The following is a 20,000-nucleotide window of genomic DNA, read 5'->3' as shown; positions in this document are numbered from 1 at the left end:
AGCTGGTAGTGTATCCAAAAATACACGTGGTCAATATTAATGCTCATTATGTATGCATTGAAAATTGAATGATGTGTTTACATTTTTACAGCAGTCGCCATGAAAGAAGCTGCCACGTTGTGAAAGGGCGTATTCAATCATTCCTTGTCCTGATGTTGTAGCACGGACGATGCCTCCCTCAGTACAAACTGCAGCTGTAGTAACACCTCATGTTTCTGCAAACCTGCAGAATAGAATCTGTTTACACTTTGGATTATTAGGAACAGAAGACAGACATGCCAGTAGCTCATGGGTCATCATGAGAAGGATGTCTCATCTTGAGGTTGTCCAACAACTGCAGAGATGCCTACAGATTTGACTTAATTTACTAATGAGAACGGCGTTTGGCCTTTGAAGATATAGCTGTGCCAACATCCCTTATATTATTCACTTTGTTGTTTATTATAGTGTGCATGTCGCCTTGTGGGCACTTGACAACTCTTAACAGTCCAATAACTTCTTGTGATCGCTCTAGGGGTCATCCGTGAAAGACGGAGCTTCGAACTAATGATGGACGGGTGATGCATCACTTGGATCAGGAATAGGGAGCACCAGTTTCCTTGTGTCCCCAAGGACTGTGTTTTTTGTCTGGGAATGGAATCCAGACTGGATCAAAGCTATCTGCTTAGTTTGATGTCATGGATCTAGTACCTGGTGGGTCAAAGTTCAGGACTTTGAACCAGACACTGGATGGATGTGCTGTGGGTCAATGTACAAGCTAAGGTAGCACTGCACTGCAGCACTTTATGCACATTTAAATCTTAAGAAGGGATTTCTGAATGATTCTTTTTTTGCCTTCTGACAGGCGGGGGGGGGGGAGGGGTCAAACACCTTTTCTGTGTCATGATTAGACTCAGACAAACTGCTCAGTAGGGTACTGCAGCAACAAAGAAAAGATGACTTAGAAGTATTCATGCCCATCTCGTTTGTAGTTTGATGCAAGACCAATACTCCCTCCAAGAACTATTTGAGAGTGGGACCTAGTAGCAAAACTTCAAATAGCGATAAAGAATATATGGCACAAATCCAGTTCACAAAAGTATTCGGTACAAAAAAACAAAAACAAAAAAAAATAGGTAAAATGGGGTTAATAATTTGAGTAAAAGTAAAAAAAACATGCTGTTAATAACGGCTTCTATGTAACATTTGGGAAGAAGTATTATTGTGAAAAATAAGTGTCTCTTTTTAGATGGATCTTGATAGAAAAGTTATTCAGTTTGAAATGGGTGCCAGGTTAGGCTGTACCAAACAAAGTTTTGATTCGGAGAAAAAGAGTCAGTCAAATTAGCCCTGTGAAGCAAAAAGCATCTCTCCATGCCCAAAGTGTGACACAAGGCCATCAGAAATGCCGAGCGACTTTTCCCAGTTGGGTCTTGTACTGTAGCTGTTAAGGAGCTTTCTTGCCCCACAAAGTTTACTGTCAGTAAGTTTGGGCTGGGAGGGATTTAAGAGCCTTCAATAAAGCTTGTGGGAACTTGTCCTGGAGAGGTCTGCTACTTTTTAAAAGCTCCACCCAGCGATGCTAAAAAGGCCAGTACGTTTGGGATTTATTGGAATTGTTGCAGCTAGTTCACCCCACCTTCAAAGAAAGATAGATGTGCTATAAATGTCAAAATATTAAGATTTACCATTTGCATAAATGCTGCACACTGCCAGTAAGAAGACAGAGGACATAAGGTGGTCTTCGCAGTGCATTAGTATCAACTGCAGTCCCCAACTTCTTTGTTCACCACAGGCCCCAAATATTACGTCATTCAGCCCTGCCCTGATTTGGATTTCTTACTGGAGAACTGAGCTCCCCTGGGTAACTCAAGTTGTCAGTGCCTGTTCAATGCTCCCATGGCACAATAACCAGCCATGACATGACAGTCTACCAGCTCCCAAGTTCTTCAATTCACTACAGAAACTATAAGATCCCATACAACATACTCACGAGGACCACCAATGGCGATCTTCTCTCCCTGTGGTTATTTTAGATTACAGGGAGGTCCAAACGTATCGTGGTGAGGGAAACATGATGGTAAGAGTAAAATATTTTTGTGTTTCATCTTCCAAACAAAAAGGAGTGAGCTCTTAAAAGAAAAACAGCTGGCAAACCCAAACAAGAGAACCATACAAAGAACTACATTAAGAATGGCTTTTCGATTACAAATCCAAGCAGTCCCAAATAAGTAAATCTTTTAAATGGTATGTATTTTTGTGTATATATACTCTAGCTTATCCCCATATTTCTTGACTCGGGTTCTCTTCCGCATCAAAAATAAAATTTTCAAAGAATTCTGCATGTGCAAATTATCTACTCTGACCTGCTTCAAAGAGGTGCACCAAATTCTTCTTTACCCTTGGAATCTATCCTGTAGAGCAGGGCCGGCGCTAGGCATGGGCAACGTGGGCAGCTGCCCAGGGCCTCGCACTCAGCCCACCAGCATGGGGCCCCGCACTGGTGGTGTGTCCTCTTGTTTCCCTGGCAAAGAAAGGTGTCGCCTTGCAATTAAGGTCCATGGGAGGGGCCCTCCTCTCCGGGCCTCTCAGGGATGGTGTCTGGAGGCCTAGGGGAGGGAGACACTTCCTCTTGTCCCAATTGCAAGGAGACCATTCAGAGACACCCATTGTCCAGTATTTTAGCGCCCCCACAGTTTTAACTTTTAGCCCACAAGCAATTCTCACACCTATTGGACTGAAGGTGTGAGAATTTCTTGTGGGCTAAAAGTTAAAACTGTGGGGGCGCTAAAATGCTGGACAATGGGCATCCCGCAGTGGCTCTGAATGGTCTCCTTGCAAGGGGTCACTTATCTAAATTAGAGGGGTCTCGCACATTCCCTTTTGGCCCAGGGCCCCGCAAATCCTAGAACATGCTGTAGAGTAACTATATTTCTAATAAAGACCATTCACGAAGTCTCCAGCACTGTGGATATTCCTTTTAGAACTCTTTTGGTAGTTGCCAATTTATTTAAATCCCACTGTTGAGCTTCCTCCTCACAATCACCAGGACCTCTTTCACAATCCATTGAGCACACCTTCACAAAGGGATTTCACCTTCCTGCGAAGTAATTAAGAAAGTTTGGCCAAACTTCCAACTCTAGCCTGACTATGTATACTCCGAATACGAGGGCTTTGACAATGGCCTGCTAAAGAGGCCCACAGCAACACCTAAACGATTGTATGACAGTCCTATTGTTTGCCATACACTTACATCTGATAGCAGTAACATGGTTTGCTCAGTTTTCTCCATTTTACTGACCCTGTTTACCTAAGATTTAGCTAATAAGTAACTACTTTAGCCCGTACTTCTTGATGCTACTGAACTATTATTTGATGTATTTATCCTTGCACCTTTCTACGAGTAAGTCCTAAGATTGGCCCATGCTACTAAAGGGACATAAATTGATACTTTAAGGCACATTTGACATTTGGAGGCTCAGCAAGAGCACATATAAAAGGCTCCAGGCACTCTCCTGCCTTACTCTTCAAAGAGAATTTCTTACAGTCACCATGTCCAGAGTAAGTTACATTTCTGAATGAACCATAGGTTTATAAAAGGACTTAGACTCTTGGATGAATTTCACTCCAAATCTAGACCGATGGGGAACATACAGCACCTATAGGAAAGAGCTCTGCAGGAATATCAGCGTCTTCTCCAGGACACATGTTCTGACTAGGCATCGAGTCATTCCTCTGTTCCTGAAACATCAATATTCAAGAGAAGTGCTTCTTTCACATGCACTCCCCAGTCTTGGCAGTGATGCTGAGCTTTATGTGAGTGAAAACGAGGCTCGAATATTCAAAATCTGGGCCAAGTGGAATGATGACTTTATTTCAAGTTCAGGGGAGCTGTTCAGATGTTGCAGTGACGCTGCACATGCATCTGTAGGGACTTACAATAATCCTGCTCTCATAGCTGAAAGAACGTTGTCTTCACACTCAAGTTCTGCCTTCAATATGTGCTCATAGAGATGAGCTTGCCTGATTTAGCTGCTACACTCATCCTGTTTTTATCCAGTAATGCAGAACAAAGAAAATAGGAGCAAACCAAAACTTATTTTAAACAAATGGCTCAAAAAAACTCAACAACTAAGCCAAACAGTACAAGTGATGAAGTACAGAAGTGACAGCCTTGCTTTCTTCCTTGTGCGAAATCCTCGTGGCTCACTAGGAGCAAGCACAGCAGTAAAGATGCATTGAGTGGACTTCTTGGCGGTTGCGACCTCTTTGCCTTCAACTCCTTTCATAGGATCCAAACCTCCCGGCTATGCTAAGCAGGACAAGCCACCATTATGTATTCAGAGAGCTGATGCAGACTTTCTCTGGGCATCAGATGAGGGAAGCCTGGATGATGATTTGGGACGGACGGCCAATCCTTTTCTGAAAGGGCCTAATTTCCTCTATCTAAATGTAATATACAATACATTATCTGAGCCATTTCTCTGTTTTTCTATTGATACTTACTTATTGGCGTTGAGACTCCTGCTACGGATCTGCTTATTCATAACAGTCTACTTTCAGCCTCTACTAAAAATAGAAAGGTTGGAGGTTTGATACTCTCTCCCGGACAGCTAGCTTCATAGTTACTGCCACCACAGTTTGTCCTCCACCCTTACTTCAATATAGAATTGTTCAAAAACAAAAAAGGGATCAGTTTCACAGCGCAATGCAGGGAAATAGAAGCTTAAAGATGTCGCCTAAAGGAATCAGGATAGACCCAAGTGGCACTGGGGGAATTAAGTTACTTGGGATTGGGCCGAAAGACTCAGTTTTGTTAAAATCAGCAGGTGGAGACTGGTTTCACAAACGGGTTGAAAGTCTGCTAAGGACCTTACTCACCTCCTTCAGCTGGGCCTCATGGAATGCTCCAACATTGAGAAGTCCAAGACCAGCCAAATGAAGGGCGCGCCTGGGAGGCCTCTTTTGACATTGCGGATTAAGTCAGTGAAAAAACGAATTAACAAAGCCATGTGATTCTGCCCTTCTCATTGTATGCTTACTCCCCCATAACTATTCATGTTTGCATTTTGTCAAATCGAACAGAACTACTGCCTAGATGGTTCAATTATGGATTTAAAGGGGTGTAGATGTGTAGAAAGGGCTCCCTTTTAGGAAAATACCCGCTCGCCAGGGGCATTTTACATCAAAGGGCATTTTGCTTCCCCAACTCTTAACCAGCGCTCATATCTTATTTCCTAATCTTTTCTAGCCCGGAGGCGTTCTCATTGCAGGGCTAATCCTAAGCCTTAGGATGTTACACATGGACTTCCAAACTATATTCGCATATGCCTTCAGGCACTGCTTGCAAACAACATTTAACATTTCCATCTACGACTAAGCAATATTTAGAAACCGCAAAGTTTCTACTACACTGTGATTCTCCCCGCCTTTTCTGAACTGCAATTCATTCTCTTCAAGTCTTAAGTATTTGAAATTAAATTAATTTAATATCCAATCCCTCCCAAGCCATTTTTGCCTCCTACATTATAGTACACGTCATGCAGTTACTTTGTGCAAGAAAAAAGTAGAGGGCTTGCTCAAACTTTTGGATCCAGGGTAAACTGAGGATTTGAAAAGATTTTAATAGAACTTGGGACTGATGTTGCCCCAGAAAGGTTTATAGCCAACAATAAATAAGAGCAATACGTCACTATACAGGTATTTTTTAATGAATGCATATTTTTTAAATCAATCGAAGAAAGAAATTCCAGAAATGAACACACCAGCATAAACATCTTAGCAAGGCTTTAGCCAAGAAAATGCGATTTAAATATCAGTCCACTAACTTCATGGGAGGGTCAGCTATCGCAAGTTATTAATTGCAGTTTTCCTCTTAACACGATACATGCTACGAGACGTTACCTTGTCAAGATCTGATAACAAAAGATTCTTAGTTCCTAGATACCATAATGAACATGTACATTATATGCACAGTTATCAAAAAGTCTATTACATTTCAACTACCTTCCTTATGAATCCAAATAACTGACTAACTCATCCACCACTCATATTACTTCCATACTTCACTATACTAATTCAACACTAATCCTTTATAGGTTCCGGAGTAGCGTGCTACTCGACCAAAAAGCGCTTTCATGGCTAGTCCGGGGTAGTAAGCGCTATATAAATGCAATTACAATACAATACCTTATTGATGGTGAGCTGAAGGTCAGAAATGAGTACTTACTGGCTCTGAGAATGTTCTCCTTGCTGCTGCACCTGGACTGGACCTGCAGAAAGAGATGGCACAGACACCGTCAGATGCAATGCGCTAACAGCGACAGTGAAATATCTAAAATTCATGGGCAAGCTCCTGGGACCTAGAGACAGAGGTTTAAGATCATGGATCTGAGTGGTAGGGAAGGAGATTACTTGCAGCCATGCACGTCAGACGCTCTCCTACAATCTTTGAGGGAAATCTTGACAAATCTTCAACGCAACAAAAAAGGCAGAGCGCAAGAGATAGATTTTCTGCCAGCTCTTTGTCATCCATTCTTATCTTTCCAGCTGCATACTGTGTCTCATTGTAAGACAATAAGGCAAAAACACATTTGCTTTAAGAGTCAAAAGCAATTTGTTGCTCAGAATAGAAGCTCTAGAAACGCACATAGGAAGAAGTTTAAAAGTCAAAACGTGTGCATTATTTTGTACTGGATACTATTCACAAAAATCTATTCATGCGTTTTCTAACTGCGAAAAATGATTGAATAAAGATTCTAAATTACTGATCCACCAAGTGACTTTAATTAGCACCACAGGCCGCCGTCTAAAGCAGCAGGACGCTGTACTCATAGGCTTTGCTAGAAGAGGAACATGTATGCAGTTCAGCTATATCGAGCTACCATAACCGCAAAGTAATATATGGTTGTATAATGTGCAAAACACTTTCTGAACTCCTTCCACCACACATCTACCAAGGAGGGCTTGGCAGGAATATTTGTTTGGAGATTGTGATATGAAAAAACAACAACTGCAGAGTGCAAAAAGCACCGATTACCCACTCTCAAAAAGGAAGGGTAAATGTGGCCCTGGCATTAGAATACAGCTTGCCTATTTGTTACAATGCAAAGGTGACTCATTTCTCCTTCAAGTTTACTACGAATGCTAATTTGTGCCTCTCTGCTTGAAAGTTAGAGGCATATGGGCCAATAGGGCAGGGGAGACCGAAGGGGATACCCTTCCATCTTGTTGGCGCCAGTTGGCACTTCTTGCCTTCTCCAACATACTGGTAAAAGAATGAACAGCAAAGAAAGGGCCAATCATAGCAACAAATAACAGCTTGATGGGACCAGAGGAAGAAATCTGCATCCAGCGTCTGGGTTGTCGAGCACCTTCTATCAGAATAATCATTAGGGTGGCAATTAATCTACATTATTTATGAGAAGAACTCAAGAGCCAGAGATAAATAATAAGAAGCGATTTCTCTGGTCTAACCTAAGACTGTTTGGTGACTTTGGAGTTAGTCAGTACAGACACAGCATTGTAAGGTTAGGCATCTCTACATCCTGCCCAGGGGTCTGGGTTATGTATACATATGACCTGCATGGCAATGACATGGGCCATTCCTGCCGTGTGCACATACACGAGTCGTCAACAATGCGTTTGTCATACCAAAGAAGTCAGGCGAGTTCCTCCTTTGACAGAAACTGGCAAATGCAAAAAATTCAGGAACACTAAGTTCTATTTTCAGCTTCTAGTAACTAGGCAATTATCTAAAAGTCCTAGATCTCACCCATGTTGTTGTGCCAAATGGGGGCGCTGGAAAGACGCAGCAGCATTAAGATAAAGCCAAAAGGTTGGTTCAAGGTGGTCATAGTCCACAACTACATTGTGGAACAGAGGCAATCATTGGATTGAGAAGTTAAATTGCCAGGTTATTGTTTGGAGTACGTGTAGCTTGTCTAAGGTTGAAGAGAACTGTTAAAGTGTGTGCTATGTGGATCATTACACCTTCTACAACGAGGGTTACATACTAATCACTTGCTGTTATTTCAGCCACATTTTGTTGCCAAATAAAAAAAAAAAAGATTAAAAGTTAGCTTTCTTTTACTTTGACATAAGAGGTACCAAGGTTGTGAGCTAGCTGCCCCCACGTTCCATTTTCGCTGAAATTGCAAACAGAAAAATATTGATATTCGCGTTGTAGCTAATTTGCATGTAACTTCATTTATCATAAATTTAGAGACTCTTGACACAAGCATGGGTTTGATTTATTGCACGGGCCTCATTTCCTCTGCTCGCAGAAGCTTGCCCACAAATAACATACACAATCACACAACAGGCCGGACTCTACTCAATGACACAACCTACTTGTTGCAATGGAACACTGTATGACTGGTAATGTGTAACTTAGGGTGGTGAATGATTGCCTTTCACTAAGGAAAAAAACACAAACTGCAAAATGTTGAAAAAACACCCCACCCTTCAATTAATAGACTAAGTAGTACTTCCCTCAGCCCCAATTTTGGTTCTCATCTGAACAGACTTAAGTTCTGAAATAAGTGTGCAAGCCTCCCTTTTCCCTTGCTTAACCTTAAAAAATCATGCTGAACCAAAGAAAAGGATCACTGAAGAAAAAAGAACGCAACTACCCCCTCACTACCAAAGTAAAGAAAGTGAGGGATTTGGGGCACATCCCAAAAAAATGCATTGTGCAACGCTGGTTCTTTCATCTTGGAAGGTGAAGTTTTGCTTTCTCCCAGAAAACGAAATGAGGATGAATGATGACCTGCTCAGCGGCAAATGAAGTGAGTCGGCTCGGCGAACTGTGGAATGGAGCTAGCAAAGACAACACAGTCCTAACAAAAAAGATGAACAAAAAAGAAAAGACTAAAAGAGAGATCTAGGAAAGAGAAACTACGTCAACGAAAAGTAACCCAAAGGACAAAAGAGAAAACTTCTAAGAGGATAAAATGTTAGTGGACAGACAGCGCTAAGGAAGGAAAATGAAAGTCAAGAATCTTTACAAAGTGTAGTAAGGAGCTCAAACTCATAGCGCAAAGCAATGTTTGCGAATGGAAGCAACTCCTTTGATCAGTAATAGTTACTCTCGAGTCGTAGCCTCTATTCCTCCTGAGTTCATCTTTGAGCCCTTCCAACCTACAGTGGAGCTATTGCATGGACAAAAACAAAAGTTTGGTAAGGAACAGAGACTTGGAGCTTGTTGGGTTACTTTTCTAGCAATTCTTCAAATGAGTCGGCAGGATTATCCTGCACTCTACCATCTACGTGCTAACAAAAGACCACCAACTTCGAATTCACCATTCTCCTCTACACAGCAAGTTCAAATACTCAGCACTGATCAGTGAAATGGAATGCACACCAGGGCAACTTACAAATGTCACAAAAACCACAATCCACGTTACAACATTTTAAACCAGTTTGAGATTGTAAACTGGTTTAAAGGTCACTAAATCGGTTTCTGCAATTTGAGTTTAAAACGGCCCTTCAGATCCAAAGGGGAGCAATCTGGAAGACCGCTTTAACTAGAGAAAAATAGACAGAAGATGCTCGCTAGACACTGAAATAAATGGGGTCTCTAAATTCTGGGGCCGAACCGATTTAGTTCAAGTGGACTCCCAAAACGCATTAATGATACTCCTCCTTTGCTCCAATGACCTAATGAAAATCCATAACAATTTGGGTTTCGTTTTTATGAATGCATTCTAATGGCAGACCTATTGTTCAGCCTAGAAAGTAGCTCATCCTAATGAGATATGTGCACAGTGTAGGTACCAGAGCTGGGACCTACATTTATTTAAAACTGCTCATCTACGCACGAACTTATAACACTGCTTTCCATTGCCGGAAAAAAGACAAGTTTTAGTTAAAATTGTAATGCAATCTTACCATAATTGCCAAAGCATACATTTTGAAATTTTACACATCTACGTTTTTTTCTTTTCTATGAAACTGATGCCCCTTGTCGCTGCTGGAGTGAAAAAGGTTTTGTACTACTATTTTTGCATACTCAATTTACTGAGTGGATCTTGTTGCGAAATACAAAATGTAATGTGCTTGTGGGCTATGGTCTATTTGGATATTTAATAACACCAGGCTGGAATCAGCTACCACCAAACTATAGTCATAAAAGGTGGATATTCGAACAATGACTAAAAAACAAACTCAACCAGGGTAAGGGAACATCTCTTGTACTCGGATCCACCTTTTTTTTTAAACACAGATTTTATTGCATTTTCAAAGGTGTACATTATGTAGCAATCAGTCATGTTTACATACATCGATAAGAAGCGGTTGTCCAAATTAGACATTAACAATTACAATAGCGACAATGTAAAGTAACATTCTTCATATAATATACAAGCAATTTCCCGAACTCCACCACTTCCCTTCCCCCAACCCGCGTCTTTGATAACTAAGACAGGTCACCTATTATGCAGGCTAGATGTTCTCAGGGGGAAAGTGTATGCGAGAAAGTGTTTTTACTCTGTGCCCTCCCTAGCAGGCCACTACAATACCGGCATGGACAGTATTAAACTGACCAAGTTCTGTTCTTCCAGGGCATACAGAAATGGGGCGTACAGTTGTGGCGTGCACAAAGCGACCAGCAGACAGGGATCTTCATCAGCGAACTACCCAGCCTGCAGTCCCCACGTTCCCTGAGGTTCTTAGCATTTAGGGCTGCGGCTCCTGAGCTTTGAAGCGTTCTAGTAACAAATCCAGTTTGATTGAAATGGGCGTCTTACGCAGGCCTCCATATTCCTCCTGTTTGAGTGCCTCGCTTTCAGCAATTACCCAGCGCTCAACGTCTCCACGACAGTCATCTACCCTAGGGGTCATTGGGAATTTTCCAGCAGTTTGTTATTAGTGTTTTAGCTAACAGCAGTGTCATGTTTGTGGAACGAGTCACCAACTTCGAGCCCTTGGGTCTAGGGGGCAATCCCAGTATGCACTGTGCAGGGTTATCCCATTGTTTCGGCCCAGTCAGGTCCAACATTGTGGCCATAACTCCCTCACAGTAATTAGAGCCCGGGGGGGGGGGGGCAACAACAAGTCCAGTAAATCTGCTTCCTGGGCATGACAACGGGGACACTCATTGTTGGATCCATCCTTCATCTTTAAAATGCCAATCAGATGCACCTTTGGGTTATCAGCGCTGCATTTTACTGAGCACCATATCTCCAAATCTATTCAGCAAAAAGAAAGGTTTGTGAAATGTTCTGCATTTTAATTTGAATTAACGTGAGTCTGGCCCGCTCTCTTCCACTGGGCCAATGCGTCTCGGAGTTAAGCCATAGTCCCAACATTTCACCCCCACCAAACAGGAGCCCCCTCAGTCTTGGTCTCTGGTTCCAGCAGGTCTTTATAGAGAAGATTTTATTTTCACACCAATTGTCCCTGGGTATTTCTTGTGATGCCACGTCGTCTCACTGACAGTAGTAAATGTCTTGACACCCTTTTGGGGTTTGCTTCCCTGCCTGACTGTACACCACACTACTTAGTGCCTTTATTTTCCTTCATAGTCTATTCACTTACCTGCGTGCCAAACTACTCAACTTGGTCATTGGCTTGCCCATCTTTCGCCGCAATTTTCTGTTCTTTTGCAACTAGAATTGGCTTGTTACACCTGCCATTTCCAGTCAAATTTATTTAAGTCAGAGGCAAGACTTTGGTTCAAAGATTAAACCACCATTTTTGAGGTGTACCTTTATGCCTTAAGCCAGCATTTCGATGCTGAATGAACAGATCTTTACCAGTAGAGTAAGTCCCAGTGACATTTTCTAGACTGCAAAAGCTGTTTCAATCTTACTCTAAAACGCAAAACGTGGAGGGAAAATAAAACTTTATCTTAAAGTGTGACCAACTCGAATGGAAAAGTTAATCCTCTATTTTGCATTCTACAGCTAACACTAACGTGGATCACTTTATACAGCATCGAAACCTTATATTTAAAAGTTGTCTTAAATTAAAACACATCTCATAGCAGACTTTACTGGTAAGAATATTCTAAAATTTTAGACGATTGTCAAAATCAAGCAAGGCCATCAGACCTTGAACTAAGTCCCTCTTAAGCAAAGATGATCCATAATCAAGGGTTGCCGGAGTTGATGACCTACCCAGGATTTTCAGACTGCCCAGACAGCTGACCCTTTGTGTGCGTTACTGGACAACAGAGAAGCCTTTTGCCTGTAACCGTACTCCTTCCAGGACATTCAGCAGAGGTGAGCTCAAGGTGCGATTTGGCAGTAGAAAACCCATGATAAAAAAAAGGGGCCTCACCGGTGGGTAGGAGCCCAGAAACACACAGTGAAAATATAGTATCTGAGGATACTAACTGGCAAACACACACTGACAAAAGTAAGCACTAGGCTTTTGCACAAGGAGTCCTCATACAAGCAAGTCAGCCATGCTCATCATGCAGGTAGCGTTCTGGCAACAACACAGATGCAGAGCGGATGCCAGATAGAACAATGCACAGATATGTGCATGCATTCAGCCACAGCATCAAGCTGAGAGCCGGCCATGAAGGGATTCAAACAAATATAGCAGACAAGAAATAAAGACAGCAGGCTGAGACTAGCACTCTCCTACAAACACATAAAAACATTACTCACTTGTAACGCGAGTTCTCACCATGGTTCACCTTCTCGATAGACTTATCGTCGGACATTGTTCTATACTGTAGAAAGCTGGAACCATTTTGAAAAACAGCTTTAGGATGGAACACTTGTACCAACCTTGCGACAACTAGATCTATAAGCTGCCACCTCCTACACATACGTGTTTCACCCAAAAACAAAATGCACTGACCATGCTACAGCACAATGGGTGGTAGGTGACTAGGACAATCTGTGGAGATAAAGGCTCTTGGGGAGAACTAGGGGGCACAGCTCATTAACCCATCCTTCTCCCCTGGAGGTTGTCGTCACAGATTCCCACCATGTGAATAGGAGATCAGTCGCAGAGGGGGGCTTATGAGGTCAATGTATAGCAAGAGTTAGGCATTGGGAGTCCGGACTGATTAGAACTGATTAACAGACTGTGACCTGAATAACAAGATGTGGGGACATTTGGCCATGTTGTAGCTATGCACAAAGCATTGGACACATCTTACAAATAACGCTTTCATCAGCTTAATTTTGTTTTGGTAAAAATAACCCAAACCACCCCACAGTAGAGCTGAGCAGTCACTGAAGCATGGTAATCTAGAACACCTCAAAACCCCGGACAAATATAGCAAGCCTGTACCAAACAAATACACTTTCCACACTCCCCACGCTTTAACCATATGAAATAAATTGTGGGAAGGGAATCAGTTTGAAATTCCTTCCCTTTGTATGCACAAAAGATCGCTGTATTGGGGAGTAAGCCGGACAGCACTTACCTCCTTTGGCTGAGCTACGTAATATGCCCTACACAACAAACACTGTGCTTCCAAAACTTTTTATCCACAACCCATTTTTTTTTTTTTAGAAAAACACATTTTCGTGACCCACCTAGCTTTAATTGACATGAGGCGGGGGTGATTTTATAAACTTAAGTTAGTAGGCATGCTTTAAAAAATGCTGCGAATTACCAAAATACCATTCTCTCTACAATTGTTTGTGTTCCTCTCTAACAGCAATTGTTTGCACATGTCACGACCTTGACCTCTAACGTGAATATGTAATTATTGGACTGTGGCCAAGATTTTGAACAGCTCATAAAAAAGGAAGAAGGTGAATTACACTGGAGCTGGAACACTTTTCAGAGTGGGGCGCTGCCCTGTGGCATCAGTTCACTAAAATAACAAAATTTCTGAGTAATCTTAGAGTTGGTAACAGGGATTTTCACAAATCTGAAAAACTCCTGACAGCACAGTATGGGATAAGACCTCATATACACTTTTGAGTTAAAACAAGGTCCAGTTGTGCGCATTTAGTATCTATATATATATATATATATATATATATATATATATATATATATATATATATATATATACACATATATATATATATATATACACATATATATATATACACATATATATATATATATATATATATTCAAATTTTTATATAGCGCAAACACTAACTAAAGGCATTTGAGCACTTAACACAAGCACCAGATTACATAACATAAGGTCAGATTCATTGTATTTTAAGCACAGTAGATTAAGTGGTTTGCCCTGAGTCAACACTGGGTCTCGAACCTGGTGAGCCAGATTCAACATCTGCAGTTCTTCCATAGATCACAACCATATTTATCAATGTGTGTGAAAGTCATGCAGAAGTGAGCTACCTTACTTCCGAGAAAACACATAGGCTTGTCCCGGACAGGCCCCATTGTTGCTTAAAGTGTGGGGCTCCGCATGCTGATTTCACGCACCTCACGTGGAATTGTGTTAAAATGAAAACCTATTGGGCAGCGGTTTTTCGGACACTTGGTGAAATAGTAGAACTGGAGATTACACCCACTCCTGAGGTAGCGTTGATAGACTATGCGGAAAACTTCCCTAGAAAGATACGGAAATTTATAGCCATTGGCCTACTGATGGCCAAGAGAAAGATTGCACTTAAGTGGGACCACAAAACAGTACCGACATTAGCAAGTTGGCTAAACAGCTTAGCGTACTGCTACACAAACAGCAATTTATATATGCTAGCACCTTGCCACGATCTTCACGCCCTTAAGGCATCTGGGCCAACTAAAAGGGTATACGACTGCACCACGTTCACCCTACGCCTTACAACTGGAACAGGGGATAATCCCCACAGGAGTGGGTTAGTCGGAATTATAGCGCCTTCGGTGATCCAAGACACATGGTTACATAAAGACTTAGCGCAGATTATTATTACATCTGTCTATAGGTGTGGGAATGAGTATCCTGGGGCGGGTAGGGTGGGTGGGCAGATTTGTGATGTTCAGTTATAATAGCTGCTTACCAAGTATTGGTGTTAATTTGCATCTGGCTTCCTTTTTGTAAATGACATATTATGCAGTGAGCACTCATGGACCATGGTTTAGTGTATGAAAATGATAAATAAAGTTTTAAAAAAAAGTCATGCATAAGTGGAATGATTTTGTATGATCACGTATAGTGAGCACATTCTCTGTTGAAATAGCTTTGAGAAGTAAAAATAAACAGACAGTAGTACTGGAAGGCTCGCTTGGAGTCTTGCTTGGGAATATTTGCAATAATTTGTTTTGAAACAGGACTTGGGGACCTAGTTCAACAGCTCTGCATCAGTGGTGCAGGAGATTTTTCAGAACGGGGGTGCTGGCATCAATGTTACTCAAGTCAGGGGGATTGTGAAAAATGTAGCTTCACACAAAGTGTAGCAAATGTACTGAGAAGCAAAGTGGTAAGTGTGTATGTAGCTGGTGGTGCATTCTGGAGCAGACCGTCACAAATATATTACTAAAACATCGTACAGTGGTGCACCATCATTTACAGACAGCATGTTTTACATTTAAATGGCCACCAAATTTGAATAGGCATACAAATGTACTGATAAAACTATATAGCACACAAATGATGTGTAGAAATCAGGTTTTAGTGAATATTTATCCTTACACATCAAGTAAAATTCTCTTGATTTATTTGATCCTATTAAAATCATTGCTGCCGTCACTCTTCAGAATTACAAACTGTGCTTCGTTTTTGCTTTCCTAACTGCGGATATATTCTGAAATGTGAGGTTTATTTATAAGTATTTACATTTAGTTGTGTGTTACGAAAAATGACATCCTACAAGCCTTTCCTTTCACACTCCCTGTCCCGCAGCAAGATTGTCACATAGTTCACTTTAAGAGTAAGAATAGTTAACACATTTCCCTAAGTTAAAGGAATAAGCAGCAATTTTCCAGAAGACAACCGGACATTTGATCTTAGTCATTAAAATGTAAAGGCATCTTTATTTATTGCTCTTCACACCCACAATAAATTGGCTGGAGATCTACCAATGAGTCACGACCTACAGTGTGTGAAAACACTTATGTAACATTTATTCCCAACTCTTCCCTGTAAACCTAAATTTCCCACCCTATTTTACTCTTGAGCAATGACATCCACCCAAACATAATACTTTATCTTCACGTGTCCTCATACATGTACACCCACTATTTTCTTGACCTCCTGGCCTGCCTCGTCGATTTCTAGCTCAATCTCTCTTCCCATATTTCCTCTGCCCCTCATTTATCCATCTCTCTGTGCCCATTTACACCACCTGCTCGCTTGCAACAACCAACACAATATCACCAATCTTGTGCCCAGCCTGTTCTGTCAGGCCCTGTACCAGGGAGAGTGGTGTGCTTTTCCCTTCACAAGCAGGGAAAATTTATTCATTGCACACCATAGTACAATAATGCGATTAAGTGAGCCACCTGCGTCACTACAAGCTCCTTCCCCCACCCACATCGGCTCCAAATGCTACTGCTCCCCAGGTTCACCTTGGGACAAATCACTTTGCCACTGAGTTCATTGTATGTGCTGCTTTATTGGGGAGCAAGTTGGGCAGCACTTACCTCCTTTGGCTGAGCCTCACATACATACCCTAGACAACAATCTAACATTTATTCCTACACCTTCAAGCCACCACAAGCCCTTCCGACCCCAACATTTTCACCCCCTTTCCCCATGAACTATCACCCCCCAACAATAATTACTCATCTTCATGTGTTCTTATATCTGTCCATCCGCTGTTGCCTTAACTGCCTGGTCTGCCCTTCCATGGACCAGGCACATCTCATTGGTTCCTTGCTCCATCTTTCTTCCACTACTTCCTGTCCCCTCATTTATCCATCTCTACATTTTTGCACATTTACACTAGGATATCTCTCCCTGAGGTGTTATTTCTGGCCCCTCCACCCATTTCCCCACCATTACACTCACTTTTTCCAAGTACAATCTGTTCCCTAAAAGGAACAGATGGACCCCCTTCATCTATGAAAAGGAGAGGGCATTCGTAAACTACTTCAGTGTGCAGTATCACTCATATGCTCTTGGCCTTACTGAAACCCTCCGTCTCTTGGTTAACCATCTACCCTGCCATGTTTATTGCAACTGCTTTCTTAGCCTCTCTCCCCGCACGTCTTGGCAACAGCTGCATCCACCACAGCAACATCCCTTCCGCTTCTTTCAAAACCCCTTAATCCTCCAGAATTGTCTTTAACCGAAATCCCGTGGTATGGACCAAGTAGTTCTCTCCCAGATGCACAACTATCCTGTGGCCCCAGCTTATTTACATTCAGCTCCCAACGGGTGGGCATGAGCTTCCCCCCAACTCATTCCCCTTAGGTCGCACCAACGTATCACCGCCTTAACCCAATCTAAAGCTATTGACCACAAAACTGCTTCTCTGCCTGGTCTCCAGCCCTCTTCACAATGACATACCTGCTGATCCAAATCTCCTTCTTAATTCCCTCTCTCTTGTCCTTGCTGTAGAACAAAACTATAGCCATTACTGCGCCTCACAATGTCCATGTAGTACTGCCTCAAATGTAACCAATTTTCCATTTCTCCAAACCATTCCATCTGTGTTCATCCAGCTTCTAGTCTAAATGAGTATTTCCCGTATTCCCTCTCGAAACATGCAGTCTACCAGAGGCACTTTCTCAATACACCCAATCACCTGCTTCCCTGTCACTCTTGTTCCGTCTTTTTGTATGAACACTGGAGTTCAATTATGCTTCGAAAATGAAAATGGAGCCCTATCCTTCGAACTGGTACAGCCTTTTGTGCCTCTATTTCCACAGCCACAGATTTTGCCCCTTTCCTCCCTGACCTTCCTATGTGAAGGTCCACCTTTCCAGCATGCTACAGTATATCTCCTCAATATTCCACCACTTTCTCCTCAATTCTGATACCATGAAGGTTCACAAAACAATGTCACAAACACTGCCCTAAACAGAGCCTTCTCCCAGGTGGTTATGAACGCAAATCACCTGTTCCACTAGCAACTGTACCACCTCTATTATTACAAGTTTCCTCAATTTTGTCACCATACCGTTTTACCTTGCACAACCTTCCAGGATCCTTCTTCTCAGTTTGTTCCACATGGGTTATAACCTCAGAAGCATTTCCTGTAAAAATGTAATGCCTGCCATCTTCCTCCCTACGGTCACCGGTGCTAGTTCCTCCTCAACCTGTTCCATCAGGAAACTGATCATGCCCTCTTTCATACCCTCTGCTCGGCTCCTCTATACTGCTCTTGACTGTGTCCAACTCAATCTGTATGCGCTCCTTGTGAACACTGCTGGGAGGTTTTCTGCCAGCTGCATGGATCGCATTGCCAAACCTCCCTGAGGAGCGTGCATCCCAATCGTCTCTGCTACGGGGGCCACACCACAGAGCCTCTCCCACTGCAAACGAGATAACGTCATCAGCCACTCTCAAAAATATGTTCTCTCCCTTAACAATATGTTCCATTCCAGCACCATTGTAACCTATTTTCTTAACAGCAACCGCACAAACTTATCGTCATCATTCTGATTATTACATGTACCACTGCCTCAATGGAACTCATTACCAGTCCATATCCGTGCTCTTAATGACCTTCTGTTGTTTAGGAGGGTGCTCAAGATGCACCTTTTTCCATCCAGGATCTAACTTCTGCTACTACCCTTGCTACTGTTTTTGCTGCCCTTTACCTTCGCTGGTAGCTGGCTTCTCTGCTGGTCAAAGCGCCGGGACGCCCCTTTGCTGGGGCAGCTGCACGCTATAGAAGTTTAATTAACATAACATAACATGTCACCCACAAATGCCACTTTTTAGGTCTCGGCTAGCGTAGGCTGCGCACATGCGCAGTCTCGCTGGCGAGATTTAATGACTGAGTAGCGAGGGTAAACCCCGCCCCTCTTCTCCATTGGCTGGCCTCCTAAACGGCGGCCGGCCATTGGAGAAGAGGTCTCAATGACGTCATTCTCTCGCTCTAAGCCCTGTCTTTTTCGGATTGGGGGGTTGTTTTTTAGTTTTGTTCTACTAGTGACGTTCTCAGTCAAAAACACGCCCCTCATTCTGAAAGGGACGGGGCTTACAGACAAAAGGCGGTGTGGATATTTTCTACAACTCACACAATGTACACATCACACTGCGATGAGGGCGCTCAAGTTCTAAAACCTGCTGCCTTTTAAATAGCGTGCTCTTCGGAATGATGGACGTCCCGCCCACCGCGTGCAACAGACCATCGATCCAATAGGAATCAGCAATAAAAGACGAAGAGAATAAAATTCACTCTGCAGCAGGCCGTTTGTGAAAGTGTTAAGCTTATTGACTCAGAAACGTTTATACGCAATTTGTCGCTATGTACAAAGAAACCATTTAGCATTGACATTGTATTAGTAACACAACGTCGACTTATAACAGTTTAGTTAATGTACATGATAAATAACTCTACAAGACAATTAAACATTTCTATTGAAATTTTGCGCGATTTAGACTTGTTTCATTGTTTTGGACTGACCAGTTACCCAGTAATTAATGGTTCACCTTTGCGCTACAAGATGGCCGCCGCATTTGATGCTGCCACTATGATTGTAGGACGGAGTGATGGCGTTTCTGCAAGACCTAATTTACCTGATGATTACGCGGCCCCTGCAGCTGCTGCCTTCTCCAGCCTGTGCCTGGTGGGCGGAGGGGCCGCCCTGCTCGGTGCCCTGGGCAGTGACAGCGGCAGCCCCGCGCCGCCCCCCCATGCACCAGGCACTGGCTGCAGCGGCGCCGTGCCCAAGCACAGCACGGTAGTGGAGCGGCTGCGGCAGCGCATCGAGGGCTGCAGGCAGCACCATGGCCACTGCGAGAGCCACTACCAGCACGGCCAGGCGGAGCAGCGCTACATGGAGCGCCGGTACACGGTGAGCCTCTATCAGAGGACCCTGGAGTAGCCCAATCGGAAGGGACCCAGAGGAACAGGGGGCCCCGGGGGAGGCGCACCCGGGGGTAACAAGCAGCAGCCTGGCAAGGAGCAGGCGGAGGCGACCGGGCAGCAGAACCATACACTCATCATGGTAAGGCCTTGGGAGTTGGGGTGGAGGCA

The 20,000-nt window shown here is 43.0% G+C and overlaps 1 protein-coding gene across 11 annotated transcripts in view; it reads right to left on the bottom strand.

Moving 5' to 3' along the window:
• The window catches only part of GPHN (gephyrin), a 1,934,090-nt gene that overhangs the window by 160,348 nt on the left and 1,753,742 nt on the right, over positions 1-20,000 (bottom strand). For all 11 annotated transcript variants that reach the window (XM_078659537.1, XM_078659532.1, XM_078659529.1 and 8 more), the window contains one exon: positions 6,209-6,251. In XM_078659537.1, coding sequence (XP_078515663.1) covers positions 6,209-6,251 — 43 coding nt within the window. The remainder of the gene's footprint in view (positions 1-6,208; positions 6,252-20,000) is intronic.

This window comes from Lissotriton helveticus, chromosome 9, assembly GCF_964261635.1.
Source record: "Lissotriton helveticus chromosome 9, aLisHel1.1, whole genome shotgun sequence".
Lineage (NCBI taxonomy): Eukaryota > Metazoa > Chordata > Amphibia > Caudata > Salamandridae > Lissotriton > Lissotriton helveticus.
This window is presented reverse-complemented; position numbering and strand designations above follow the sequence as displayed.